We start from the raw sequence: 13,359 nt of genomic DNA, 5'->3' as shown, positions 1-13,359 counted from the left end.
GGGGGGAAGGAGCCACCATGGAGCCTCGCGGGGTGGCGGGGCTGGCGAAGCCGCGGGTCGGTGTCTGAAGCGGGAGCGGCGCAGCGCCGCCAGCACCGCCGGGGACACGCAGGCCGGTCCCGCCGCCGCCGCCGCCGCCGCCATGTCGGTGCTGGGCGAGTACGAGCGACACTGCGATTCCCTCAACTCGGACTTTGGGAGCGAGTCGGGGGGTGGCGGGGACGCGGGCCCGGGGCCCAACGCGGGTCCGGGGCCGCGAGCCGGCGGCGGCGCGGCGGAGCAGGAGGAGCTGCACTACATCCCCATCCGCGTCCTGGGACGCGGCGCCTTCGGGGAAGCCACGCTGTACCGCCGCACCGAGGTAGCCGCCCCCGTCCCGCCTGCGCGGCCCGGCTCTCCCCGCGCCTCGTCCTTACTTAGTGTCAGGGCGCCCGCAGTTATGTGTCTCGGGGTCCTCACCACTCGGCCACCTCACTTGCCCTCAGAGTTGGTTGGATCGCTGGTTTTACTAACTGGTCATTTTTTTTTTTTCTTAAACGCAAGTCATTGAACCTTCTCTAAGCCTTAGTTTCCCCATCTGTAAGTTGGAGTTAGTGGTAACTATCTGCCTTAAAAGTAATGTTTATTTTTTTAAGGTTGTTTTGAGAATCGAACGGGGATTCTTTCCAAATTGTATATTAAAATGGTATACGAGTGTTAGATCTCGTCAAAACTTCCTTCCCCTCTCATTCTGTACAGCTCTCCAAGGTCGGGGTGGAGAGGAGGGGATAGCTTCAAATTTCCCACATCCATGTCAACCCCGCTATCTTTGCCATAGCTTTGAGTTTAGATGTGAACATTGAGTTCGAGATTTTTCTCGAATGTCGCTGGGAAGATTGTCTTGTGTCGGTTTCTTCCTCATCCAGCAGCGTTTATGCATGGGATTTTTTTTTTTTTTTTTTTTTTTTTTGGTGTATTCTAAGCCATTAGTTCTTAACTTTGCCAGGGATAAGGACTTCTTTGAGAATCTAATGTAAACATTGCCTCCCACCAATCCATTATTACACATATACACATCCATTGAAGAGATTCGTGGATTATTGATCCTCAGATTCAGAATGTGTACTGATTAAAACCCTGTAGTGGTGACTCTCCTTCCAAAAGCTAACCATAAACTCGATTTGATCACTAAAGGCTTAAAACTGTAGTCTTGGAATAGTTAAGCATCAATCAGAACCTTATGGGGTTGCTGAAGATGATTATCTGCAGTGCTGTTTTGTGTTCCAAGCTAGCATACTTTTAAGGCTAAAAGATGGAGGAGGAGAGAAGTGGTTGCAAAATTAATATATAGAGTTACTGTTAAAATTCGGTTTTCCAAATGCACTATGAGAAAGAAGAGATGAGCATTAATATTCCTATTTTATAGTTAAAGCAACTAAGACAGTATATTTGTGTAACTTGCCACTTTTAATTAGAAGCAAATCCTGGGCTGGGACAGAGTTTCACATCTTCTTGTCCATGCCTTTCCATTATTATCATGTTGAACTTGATTCTGAAATTATTTTAAATTATATTACACTTCCCCAAAACTATATAGTATTATCTGTAACACCAAATATTTATTACATCTCTGAGTATAAAGGATTAACTTGAAGCAGCCCTTTCCCTCAAGAAGCTTATATTTCAGTGGGAAGACCAGTTAGATTTGTTCTTTAGCAAATAACATATAAGTTATACATGTACATAAATAAAAAAGAATGGACAAATATTTCAGTGTATGAGCACTAAAAATTAAGGGAATGGTTGCATTGAATAAATGCACAGTAGAAGGTTTATCCATCTTCCTCAAAAGGTTTTTTTGGTTTGTTGTTGTTGTTATTTTTCTTTTTAAGGGCTGCACTAGCCGCATATGGAAGTTCCAAGGCTAGGGGTCAAATCAGAGCTACAGCTGCAGGCGTACACCACAGCCACAGCAACTCAGGATCTGAGCTGCATCTGTGACCTACCTCGCAGCTCATGGCAGTTCCATGTCCCAAACCCACTGAGTAAGGCCAGCGATCAAACCCACATCTTCATTGGTACGAGTCGGGTTCGTTTCTGCCATGATGGGAACTCCCTCCTCAGAAGTTCTAAAGGCCCAGTAGAGCCAGTCTAAAGGATATGCATGGTTATTTAGGTAGGATGCTCCTGGGCTGGGGAGCAGTATCAGTAAAAGACAGTATGAAAGAGAGCAGACATTAGCAGCTGCAGGTAAGTTTTCCTGAGTAGAGGAAGACATAGAATGAGAAAAGTGACAGAGAAACAGTTGCAAAATCAGAGTGAGGGAAGTGCACTAAAAATCCTTAAACATGATTTATTCTTTTTTTTCTTTTCTTTCTTTCTTTTTTTTTTTTTTTTTGTCTTTTTAGGGCTGAACCTGTGGCATATGGAGGTTCCCAGGCTAGAGGTCTAATCAGAGCTGTAGCCACTGGCCTACACCACAGCCACAGCGACACCAGATCTTAGCTGAGACTGCGATCTGCAGCACAGCTCACGGCAACACCGGATCCTTAATCCACTGAGCAAGGTCAGGGATGGAACCTGCCACCTCATGGTTCCTAGTCGGATTCGTTTCCACTGCGCCATGATGGGAACTCCCAGACGTGACTGTTCTTAATCCAGAAAGGATAAATGAAAATCACTAGAGAAATCTAAATTTATAAAATTAGAGGCAACTTTAATATTTCCATTTTACAAGAAACAGTGGTCAGCTATGGATAACCACTCTCCAGTTCTCTGTTCCCCCAATACTCTAGCCATATTACTGTCCTAATCATGACTAGCAGTCTGTCTTAATGTCCCTCAATAGAATCTTTGAGATCTGCCTCCAACCCATGTTTTTACCTGAAATTGACATCATGTAAATTAGGTGTAAAAACCTGTAACAGCATCATAATGCTTTTCCCAGTCCTGCAGTGTTATGATACTTAATTTTATGCAGAACCTTTCAAGTCTGTTCATGTTTTGTTTAAAGGCAGAAAAGGAGTCAGTCTCTGCCCATCTAGGAAGTTCTCTTTCTAGGCTTACAGATCCGGGTATGGAGTCATTCTCTGCCAGGCAAGAGGAAAGCACGATACCTCTATTACTGTGTTGTAGGATGACTCATTGGTCGTGTGGAAGGAAGTTGATTTGACCCGACTGTCTGAGAAGGAACGTCGTGATGCCTTGAATGAGATCGTTATTCTGGCGTTGCTGCAGCATGACAATATTATTGCCTACTACAATCACTTCCTGGACAATACCACCCTGCTGATTGAGCTGGAGTATTGTAATGGTAAGGTAGAACTCAGTGGGACTTCTTCCAGCTAGACATTCTTGTGCTTATACTTACCTTGAGGGGGAAAGAAAAAGAAGGTGCATATACAGTGATTAAAAAAAAAAAAAAAAAACTAGATGGATTTCTAGAGTTTAAGAGAACTAGTTCAGGCCCTGCAGTGTTTTGAAGTGATCTACAAAATGAAGGGAGGGATTTTCCCCTGAATACCTAAATTCTCCTTTGTGATTATAATTCCATCGTCATATTATTTGATCAGTTAAATTTTACATTCATTTTCCAAGGTTTTTTTCACGAAATGACATTAGTCAGGCGTTAGAGACATAGCATGGTTTGGCACTGAGTGATGTAATATTTAATGAAATCTTATAGCTGATATTTATTTATCTTGGCTTCAGCTAAAGCTGTCGTATTGAAAAGTGGTCCAAAGATCATAGCTGACTGAAAATGATATATAGCAAAGCATGGCCTTATCTGGTCTCTGATTTCTTTGAGCCCTTTTGCTTGTAAAAGAGCAGTCTAGCCTAGTTGTTAAAAAAAAATAGACCCTGAACCCATATCCCAAGCTCCACTACTTTTTAGCTCTATAATCTTGCACAAGCAGCCTAACTTCTCTGTGCCTCAGTTTTCTTATCTTAAGTGAGATTGCAGATAAGCAGTAGTTAAGCTCATAGGGTTGTATTAAATGAATGTGTAAAGCCCCTAGCATAGTGCTTGATATGTAGCAAATTTTTAGTAATTACTGTGCTAGCTCTTATCCTTCTTACTACACAGAGAACCCTGAAAGCCCTTTCTTGAGCTGCATGTTAGAGAGGTTCCAGCATATTCTTCACTTAAATCTCTAAGAGAGGAGTTCCCTTGTGACACAGTGGGTTAAGGATCCACCCTTGTCACTACAGCAAATTAGGTCCCTGCTGTGGTACAGGTTCAATCCCTGACCCAGGAACTTCCACCTGTGACAGGTGTGGCCAAAAAAAAAAATCTCTAAGAGAAAGCTCCTAGATTTCTAACTTTCTTACTAGCTTCTTGGATATCATGATTGTTCCTTGTTCTGATCAACCCTAAATATGTGAGATTATATTAGCGATTTTTGAAGTAGCAAAAGCCTCTAGTAGTTAACTTCCTTTGTGGTTAGGAGGAACTAGAACAAATAGTACATTTATTGAAACACAGAGTTACTAAATTGCAGAAGCAAAGAAGTTGTGAAACTTAGCCAGGACTACAGTGTAAGTTATAGTTGCAGGTAGGAAATACAGTGAGTCATCATCATTTGCGGTCTGTATTACTTTATAATGAGAGGAGAAGCAAAATCAGACTTACTCTGCAGCAAGGAGTTAGTAAAGGGGGTCAAGACTGGAAACAATCTAGAGTCTACCCTAAATTTTGGGAAACCTTTTCAATATGAAATGGAAAGAAAAAGAAGGTGATATATACACCTGTATATACAAAACATCCCATCACAGGAGTACCTGGCAGGTTCTAATAGTCAAATGAGAGAGATGTGACCAAAACATTGCAGATTCCTTTAAAGGGAGTTCTGAAAAAAGAAAATCATCTGATTTTGAAGACTTTCAAAGTAATTTCGCTAATTAGGGTACTATAGAAATGGTCTTTACTCTCATCTTTTCTAAAAATGCCATACTTCCTGTTTTTCAGTTTTTGTTTTTTTGAGTCTCTTCTGTTAGGGAGGGGAATCCTTTTTTTTTTTTTTTAATCATTTTAATATTTGTTTCCCATATAACTTAAATATAGCTCTAATCTACTTTTTTTTTTTTTTTTTTGCTTTTTGGCTTTTTGGCTTTTTAGGGCTGCACCCGTGGCATATAGAGGTTCCTAGGCTAGGGGTCAAATTGGAGCTGTACCTGCTGGCCAACACCACAGCCCACAGCAATGCTGGATCCTTAACCCACTGAGTGAGGCCAGGGATCGAACCTGCCTCGTCATGGATGCTAGTCAGATTTGTTTCCGCTGAGCCACGACAGGAACTCCAGGGAGGGGAATTTTTGAAGAATATTTCAGATATAGGCTTTGACAGATGGGAAGAGTTTTGTATCCATGTAAAGAGGCAAGAGGGAAGAATGGATTTCCTTTGGAGCAGAAGCAAAATCCTTCGCTTCCTGTGTCACCTGTTAAAACCATAGTACCTTTGATCTCTATTAATTAATTCAAACCTGTTTCTTGTTTAATTGCAGGAGGTAACCTTTATGACAAAATCCTTCGTCAAAAGGACAAGTTGTTTGAGGAAGAGGTAACTCACATTTCTGTGGAAGGAAGCTAGAATTGTAGTATTGTGATTCTTGCATTCTAGTTCTGTATTTATACTCTTCCAACAATGAAGAGTGTTTTTTTTCCTTTTGTTCAGACTCCTTCCAGGCCCTGGTTGATATTCATGAGAAAGGAAACCTCTAACAAGGAAGCTGTCTTTAGCTGCTTCCTAAACGGTTTACCTCAACATCATGATTCTCTATGGGCTTTCTTTCCCGGTTCTATTACTGCATACTGGTATGCCCAGTTTTCTATACCTTTGCATTCTTCCTGGATTTCTTTCCACAAGTCTGCTTCACCATACTATATTTTATAACAACATTGGAACTATTTTATGATGATCTGCTTTCTTTCTTTTTTTTTTTACCCCTATCTCTTTTCTTTGCCTACTCAACCTACAAGCAAGAAATGTCAAGTCATGTTGAATCATAACCTCTGATTGCAGTTTCCTTTGTTTTGTGTGTTCAAGTGTGTATGTATGTGTATGTATTTAAATGGAAGTTTGTTTGTTTCCAGTCCAAATATAATTTATTTTTTCTCCGCAGATGGTAGTGTGGTACCTATTTCAGATTGTTTCAGCAGTGAGCTGTATCCATAAAGCTGGAATCCTTCATAGGTAAGAGTGAAATAATATGGGATGGATTCCATTTCACCCATCCAACCCCCACCTTGGGCACCTCCTGTCAGCACTATTATTTTCTTGATTAAGCAGTCAAGGCTCTTCCGTTGATATAATTTAGGAAGGAAAGAGTGAGTAATGAAGGGCATTATCTTCACTTCCTGAAGTTAAACTGTGTTTGTGATCTAGGAAGAATCTCCTCAATAGCTAGGTACTGCTCAGTCATCTCCTAAAGAAAAATTTTTTTTGGGGGGGTTGCTTTTTTTAGGGCCGCACCCAAGGCATATGGAAGTTCCCTGGCTAGGGGTTGAATCAGAGCTGCAGCTGCCAGCCTACACCACAGCTCACAGCAATGCTGGATCCTTAACCCTCTGAGCAAGGCCAGGGATCAAACCCAGGTCCTCATGGATACTAGTTGGTTTTGTTACCACTGAGCCACGACAGGAACTCCCGTCTTAAAGAAATATTTTAGAGATGAGTTCATTAATTCATCAGTTAAGCTTGGAAGCCACTGTAAAAGTGGTATTAGATTAGTTGGAATTCACAGTAAATGTTTTCTCTGAGCAATAATTGGCAATTGTTTTTACTTTTATAATTAAGTCTTTTAATGTAAGTAAAAACTTATTCATTTTGTACAATTAATTATGCAGTTTTCCCACATCTTTGGAAGGAGGCTGAGGGGACAGCTTTCTATGCATTTCTAGCTATAGGAGAGAACCCTTATAAGAACATTTCCATATTGTTATATCCTTAAGTGAGTCATGGACCATTGCTAGAAATAATTGTTAATACATTAGTATTTCTTTTTTTGTTGTTGGTTTGTCCATTTGGTTAACATACATTTCTTGATAGATATTGAGTGGCTACAGTTGTATATTGTTATTTTCTTTTCAGAAATTAACAAAGAACATTGTTCTAGTTTTTTCACATCTTTCAGTAAAGGAAGTCAGAGTGTAAACCAGGCACAGTTTGTGTTACTTACGGTCAGTTCATCTTTAGAAAAATAGCCAGTGATTTTATTAAGGTGATCTACATAGCCTGATCATTTTGCTGTTGGGATGTGCAGTCTTCTCTTGCCTTAACAGATTTCAACCTTTGACAACAACTAAGTGGTCAAATGCCCTGATATCACTTAATTCAAGGCATAAGTGGTAATTGTACAGACAGTGTACCTTATAGGAGTTATGATTACCTAGGGCATTGTTTTTGTTTTTTTATCTGACCCTCTCAACTTTTCCTATTGCCTTCATTGGTTTGGGGGACATGCCTGTTCTATGCAGCCCTGGAGGTTGGATTTAATTCTGTGCCCTCACTCCCCCAAGTCCCCTTTTCAGTATTAAAGTATGTGAGAAAGTGATACCATTCTTTGGGATCCCATAACAGTGTGAGCAGTGATAACATTCTTTTTTATTTTGTACTAATCTTAGGCAGAAAGGGTGAGTATATGGGTTTGATATATAGAATCTTTTTTTTTTTCAGAGATATAAAGACATTAAATATTTTTCTGACCAAAGCAAACCTGATAAAACTTGGGGATTATGGCTTAGCAAAGAAACTTAATTCTGAGTATTCTATGGCTGAGACGGTAAGTATGTGTTGCTCTTGACTTAATTTTTTTTCTTTTCCTTTCCTGCCCCATGAGATATAAATTTACCCCTTAAATCTTGCATACTTTTCTCAGTATTCTTACAAGTTCCCCATACTTACAAAGCAGGTCTTCAGGAGTCTTTTTCCAAGACTCACTAACAGGCATTTACATCCCTAATTTTTTTTTTTTTTAGTCATTGTCCATGTAACAGTTCTGACATCATTGCCCTTTCCAGCACTGACTAAAGACTTTTCTGAAAGCAGTAAAATGCTTCATCTTTTTTTCTAGCCTAGGATCTTTAGTAGATTTCACTTTATCTCTTATTTAATGTTCAAGCTTAGGATGTTGGACTTCTCTGTTGTGTTTCCTTTGAATTTCTCTAGTTCAGAAGTCCTGTATTACAAATAAAGGCTGATGCCCAGGGAACAGTTTGCTCTTTAATATCACATGCAGTCTGAACCACAGGGCTCCCTTCTCACCTGATCCTATGAAAGACCTTTGGTAAAGAGTAGACACAAACGGATCTTTTTTTTTTTTTTTTTTGTCTTTTTGCTATTTCTTGGGCCGCTCCCGCGGCATATGGAGGTTCCCAGGCTAGGGGTCGAATCGGAGCTGTAGCCACTGGCCTACGCCAGAGCCACAGCAACGCGGGATCCGAGCCGCGTCTGCAACCTACACCACAGCTCACGGCAACGCCGGATCGTTAACCCACTGAGCAAGGGCAGGGACCGAACCCGCAACCTCATGGTTCCTAGTCGGATTCGTTAACCACTGCGCCACGACGGGAACTCCAACACAAACGGATCTTTAAGGACAATGATCTGATCCTTTTAAGACTTATAAAACCCAATTATTACTCTTCTGGTTTTTACGGTGCTCTGTCTTTAAAAGAACTTGAAAATATGAGTTAATTTTGTCCTGTTGATGTTTCTTTTGATAATGTTGAGATATGCCTGCCAGCAATTTAGAGATATCCAAGAATACGGATAGCCAGGTTGGGAGTTTGCTTCTGGGACCCATTGTGCTTGTATGATGGGGCCATATTGAGCTTCTGAGGAAGTAGTCATGTCCTTGCCTGGATTTTTCCCTTCAAGAGTATTCTGATAAAAACCAAGATTTAACTTTTTTTCAGCCATTTAAATGCAAAGGAGGAGTGATATGAAAACTTATAAATGCTGTATAAGCCATCTGAAAAATTGCTTTGCTTTGCTGACTTAAAGATGGCTATCAGTTTTATTACCTCTGAATAATAGGGTACTCATTGTCTCTAATCTTTGGAGAGACATGAGCTCCATTCAGGACATTTTTTTATTCCCAAACACATTCTTGAACGCAGATCTTTATTTTTTTATTTATTTATTTATTTTTAGGACCACACCCATGGCACATGGAGTTTCCCAGGCTAGGGGTCCAATTGCAGCTACAGCCGCCGACCTACCCCACAGCACACAAATACAGCTCACGGCAATGCTGGATCCTTAACCCATTGAGTGAGGCCAGGGATCAAATCCAATTAGGCTTCATGGTTCCTAATTGGATTCATTTCCTCTGCGCCATGACGGGAACTCCCTTTTTTTTAATTTAAAAAAAAAAAATTTTTTTTTTTGGCTGTACCCATAGCATGTGGAAGTTCCTGGTCCAGGAGTTGAACCCGTGCCACAGCAGAGGCCTGAGCCTCAGCAATGATAATGCCATATCCTTAACCCATTGAGCCACCGGGGAACTCCAGAAAATCTTTTTAAATTTGAAAGTAGTTCACTAACAGTATTGATATGACAAATGTTAAATTAAGCTGTTTACAAAGTTTCACTACTATGAGTTTCAGTTATGACTTTTAACCCCTTTATTCAGTTACCATCTCCACTACCAGTTTTTTTGTTTTTTTCCATTGGTGAGCTTTTACCAAGAATGCTTTATCTCTGAAGTCTTCAGTGGCCTTGAATGCCTAAAGCCTCTGTGATCCACAAACCACAGAGCTCTTCTTCCTCTCGCAAATTGCCACAGGCCTTTACCACAGAGATTGGCCTTTTATAATTTGCCCCAAAGATCTGACGAATAAGATTTCTCTCCGTGGTGGCATCATCTCATAAACATTTTGGGATATGCTGATGAATGTTTTATAGTTGTTATCAGTAATTCCTAGGAAATTCAATTTGGTTTTGAAATACTAATACAGTTAAGTTACCTCAGAAGAAGTTATTCTGTGATTATTTTCTTTGTTGTTCAGCTTGTGGGAACTCCATATTACATGTCTCCAGAGCTCTGCCAAGGAGTAAAATACAATTTCAAGTCCGATATCTGGGCGGTAGGCTGTGTCATTTTCGAACTGCTTACGCTAAAGAGAACATTCGATGCTACAGTAAGTTAATGTATTATTCCTATATTGTCCTTGCGAATGGTATGACTTGGTTAAGAGAATCAACTTCATTTATCCCTGAGCTTCTGATTTCTTCAACAGAGATCAGCTGTAGGCAAAAATAACCAGTATTCAGGCACTGGCTTAGTAGTGCATTATTGAAATGCTATAGACTAGATTTATCTCCACTTTGAATTACCCATTAAAATAATCATATCAAGTAGTTTGAGCATGGTACTTAAATCCATTGACTGTAATTTTTTTTTTTGACTTTTTGTCTTTTCTAGGGCCGTACCTGCCGCATATGGAGGTTCCCAGGCTAGGGGAGCTGTAGTCACCAGCCTATGCCAGAGCAACTTGGGATCTGAGCCGCATCTGCAGCCTACACCACAGCTCATGACAACGCCAGGTCCTTAACCCACAGTGTGAGGCCAGGGATCAAACCCGAAACCTCATGGTTCCTAGTCGGATTCGTTAACCACTGAGCCATGAAAGGAACTCCTGTTGACTATAATTTTTAAACTGGCTCTAGGATTGACTCTGTGATGCAGCAGTTGGGATAAGCCATTTCATTTCTCATGCTTCTACTTTTTTTTTAAAGCTAAGGCAAATTATATAATACTTATTATTTTGATCTTTTTTATGAAAAATTACATACACACTGACTCTTATTAAAAGATTGTTACTGTTTTGTAGACAACAGATCCCGTTAAGTCTCTTTTCTTTTCTTCTTAAGTAAAGTCCAGTTCCTGGTCGGATTCCTTCTCAAGCTTTAATATGCATTGGAAATCACCTTGGCGTCTTGTTAAAATGCAGACTATTTTAGTGTGTCTGGAGCCAGGCCTGATACTTTGCATTTCTAACAAACTTCCAGATGATGCTGATGCTGCTAGTCCATGGACCGCAATTTGAGTAGCAAAAGTGATTCACATCCAATATCCTTTACAAACCAGATGTGAGAACTTAAGCAAGTCACTTCATCTCTTTGATCCTCTATAACAAGGATCAAATCACTTGATCCTTGTTATAGATTCTCTGCTAATGTATATGGAAAATGCAAATGTAAGATAATGTAAAACTAATTGGACTTTAATGAGACCTAAAGTTTTTCCAATTTTCTTAAATAATATAGTAGAAGGAAAATGAGTTTTGTAGTTAGATAGACTTTGGTTGGAATTACGGCTCCATTTTTTATTGTCTGTGTAATCTTGCATAAGTTACTTTACATCTCTGAATTGGTAATGATAATCTTGTGTGGTGTTTGCAAGGGTTAAAAACCATCATATGTGGAGTTCCCTTGTGCAGTGGTTTAAGGGTCTTGGTGTTGTCACTGCAGTGGCTTGGGTTGCTACTGTGGCACAGATTCAGTCTCTGGCTTAGGAACTTCTACATGCTGCAGGCGTAGCAAAAAAAACAAATTATATGTGCAGCTTATGTTACATAGTGGTCTCTCAGTAAAAGTGGTGGTAGCATTATTATAATTTATTATCATTATCAACTTATTATTTATTGTCTTGTCTATCGTAGCACAGTATCACCTATATAATCACTATTAGAATATATAAGTTAGGAGGCAAATTAGTTGTCAAAGTAGATACTTAAAGCCAAGAAGCACAGCTAACCTTGCTTTCTTTTTTCTTGGAATTCATTTGAAGGATCAGATAATAACATACCCTTAACTATTATTCTGTTGCCCACATAGTCATACCTCGCTGCTGACCAGTTGGCTTTATTTTCTCTCATGGTAGTAGTACATCCCTGTTTCTTGCTGACATGTAGTAATAGTTATGAAAAGAAGTCAGACCTGTTTCAGAACTATTGCCACTTATTTTTAAAAATTAATTTATTAATTCATTTTTGGGCTGCACCCATGGCATGCAGAAATTCCCGGGCCAGGGATTGAATCCATGCCACAGCAGTGACGATGCCAGGTCCTTAACCTGCTGAGCCACAAAGGAACTCCTGCTACTTCTTTATTTTTATTTATTTATTTATTTAGCTTTTTAGGTCCACACCTGCAGCATATGGAAGTTCCCAGGCTAGGGGTCGAATCAGTGCTACAGCTGCTGGTCTACACCACAGCTCACAGCAACACTGGATCCTTAACTCACTGAGCGAGGCCAGGGATCGAACCCGCATCCTCATGGATACCAGTTGTATTTGTTTCCACTGGGCCACAACGGAAACTCCTCCTCCCACTACTTTAAATAACAGTTGAAGACATCTCAGAATCCCTACTGGTAGATTATATCATCTTTATATAACCAAGGACAATACAATAATCATTTTCTTTTTTTGTTTGTTTCTTTTGTCTTTTGTCTTTTTTTTAGGGCCATACCCGCAGCACATGAAGGTTCCCAGGCTAGGGGTCTAAGTGGCACTGTTGCCGCCAGCCTACGCCAGAGCCACAGCAATGCCAGATCCAAGCCGAGTCTGCGACCTACACCACAGTTCATGGCAAAGCCGGATCTTTAACCCACTGAGCAAGGCCAGGGATTCAACCCAAAACCTCATGGTTCCTAGTTGGATTCATTTCCCCTGTGCCACTACAGCAAGTCCAGTAGTTTTTTCTTTTTCTTTTCTTTTTTTTTTTTTTGTCTAATAATCATTTTCTTATAGAATCCACTCAACTTATGTGTGAAGATTGTACAAGGAATCCGGGCCATGGAAGTTGATTCTAGACAGTACTCTTTGGAACTGATCCAGATGGTCCATGCATGCCTTGACCAGGTAAGCATGCATACTGGTTTCCATTCATTGTTTTACCCTTCTAGCCTAGTGTTTGCAGTATGGTATAGATGAATCTACACAAAACCACATCCACTTCCCTAGGCTGTATGCAGGATAACTGCTAATTCATGATAGTTGTGTGCTTCAGCTAACAAATTCTTTGGGTTTTGGGGTTTTGTTTTTGTTTGGTTTGTTTGTTTGTTTTGCTTTTTAGGACTGCATCCATGGCATATGGAAGCTCCCACGCTAGGGATTGAATCAGAGCTGCAGCTGCTGGCCTACGCCACAGCCACAGCAACCCAGGATCCAATGCGAGTCTACAGACTACACCACAGCTCACAGCAATGCTGGACCCTTAACCCACCGAGCAAGGCCAGGGATCAAACCCACATCCTCATGGATACTAACCAGGTTTGTAACCTGAGCCCCAATAGGAACTCCTGTTTTTTTGTTTGTTTTTTTAGCCAACAGATTTAATTTACAGATTTATGAAATGATTTTACCATCTA

The 13,359-nt window shown here is 40.4% G+C and overlaps 1 protein-coding gene across 2 annotated transcripts in view; it reads left to right on the top strand.

Annotated features, from left to right (window-relative positions):
• The first annotated feature begins 4 nt into the window (after positions 1 to 4).
• NEK9 (NIMA related kinase 9) overlaps positions 5 to 13,359 on the top strand; it is a 46,085-nt gene continuing 32,730 nt past the window's right edge. For both annotated transcript variants that reach the window (XR_014811106.1, XM_003356752.5), the window contains exons 1-7: positions 5 to 361; positions 3,115 to 3,292; positions 5,485 to 5,540; positions 6,103 to 6,173; positions 7,656 to 7,761; positions 9,992 to 10,123; positions 12,740 to 12,850. Coding sequence is in view for 1 of the 2 variants with exons in the window: in XM_003356752.5 (XP_003356800.1) it covers positions 143 to 361; positions 3,115 to 3,292; positions 5,485 to 5,540; positions 6,103 to 6,173; positions 7,656 to 7,761; positions 9,992 to 10,123; positions 12,740 to 12,850 (873 nt within the window). In the remaining variant the exon portion in view is untranslated. The remainder of the gene's footprint in view (positions 362 to 3,114; positions 3,293 to 5,484; positions 5,541 to 6,102; positions 6,174 to 7,655; positions 7,762 to 9,991; positions 10,124 to 12,739; positions 12,851 to 13,359) is intronic.

This window comes from Sus scrofa, chromosome 7, assembly GCF_054392235.1.
Source record: "Sus scrofa isolate SSC_HxYL_T2T_F1_AM1 chromosome 7, Sscrofa_HxYL_maternal_Yorkshire_Landrace_v2.0, whole genome shotgun sequence".
In the NCBI taxonomy this organism is placed as follows: Eukaryota; Metazoa; Chordata; class Mammalia; order Artiodactyla; family Suidae; genus Sus; species Sus scrofa.
This window is presented reverse-complemented; position numbering and strand designations above follow the sequence as displayed.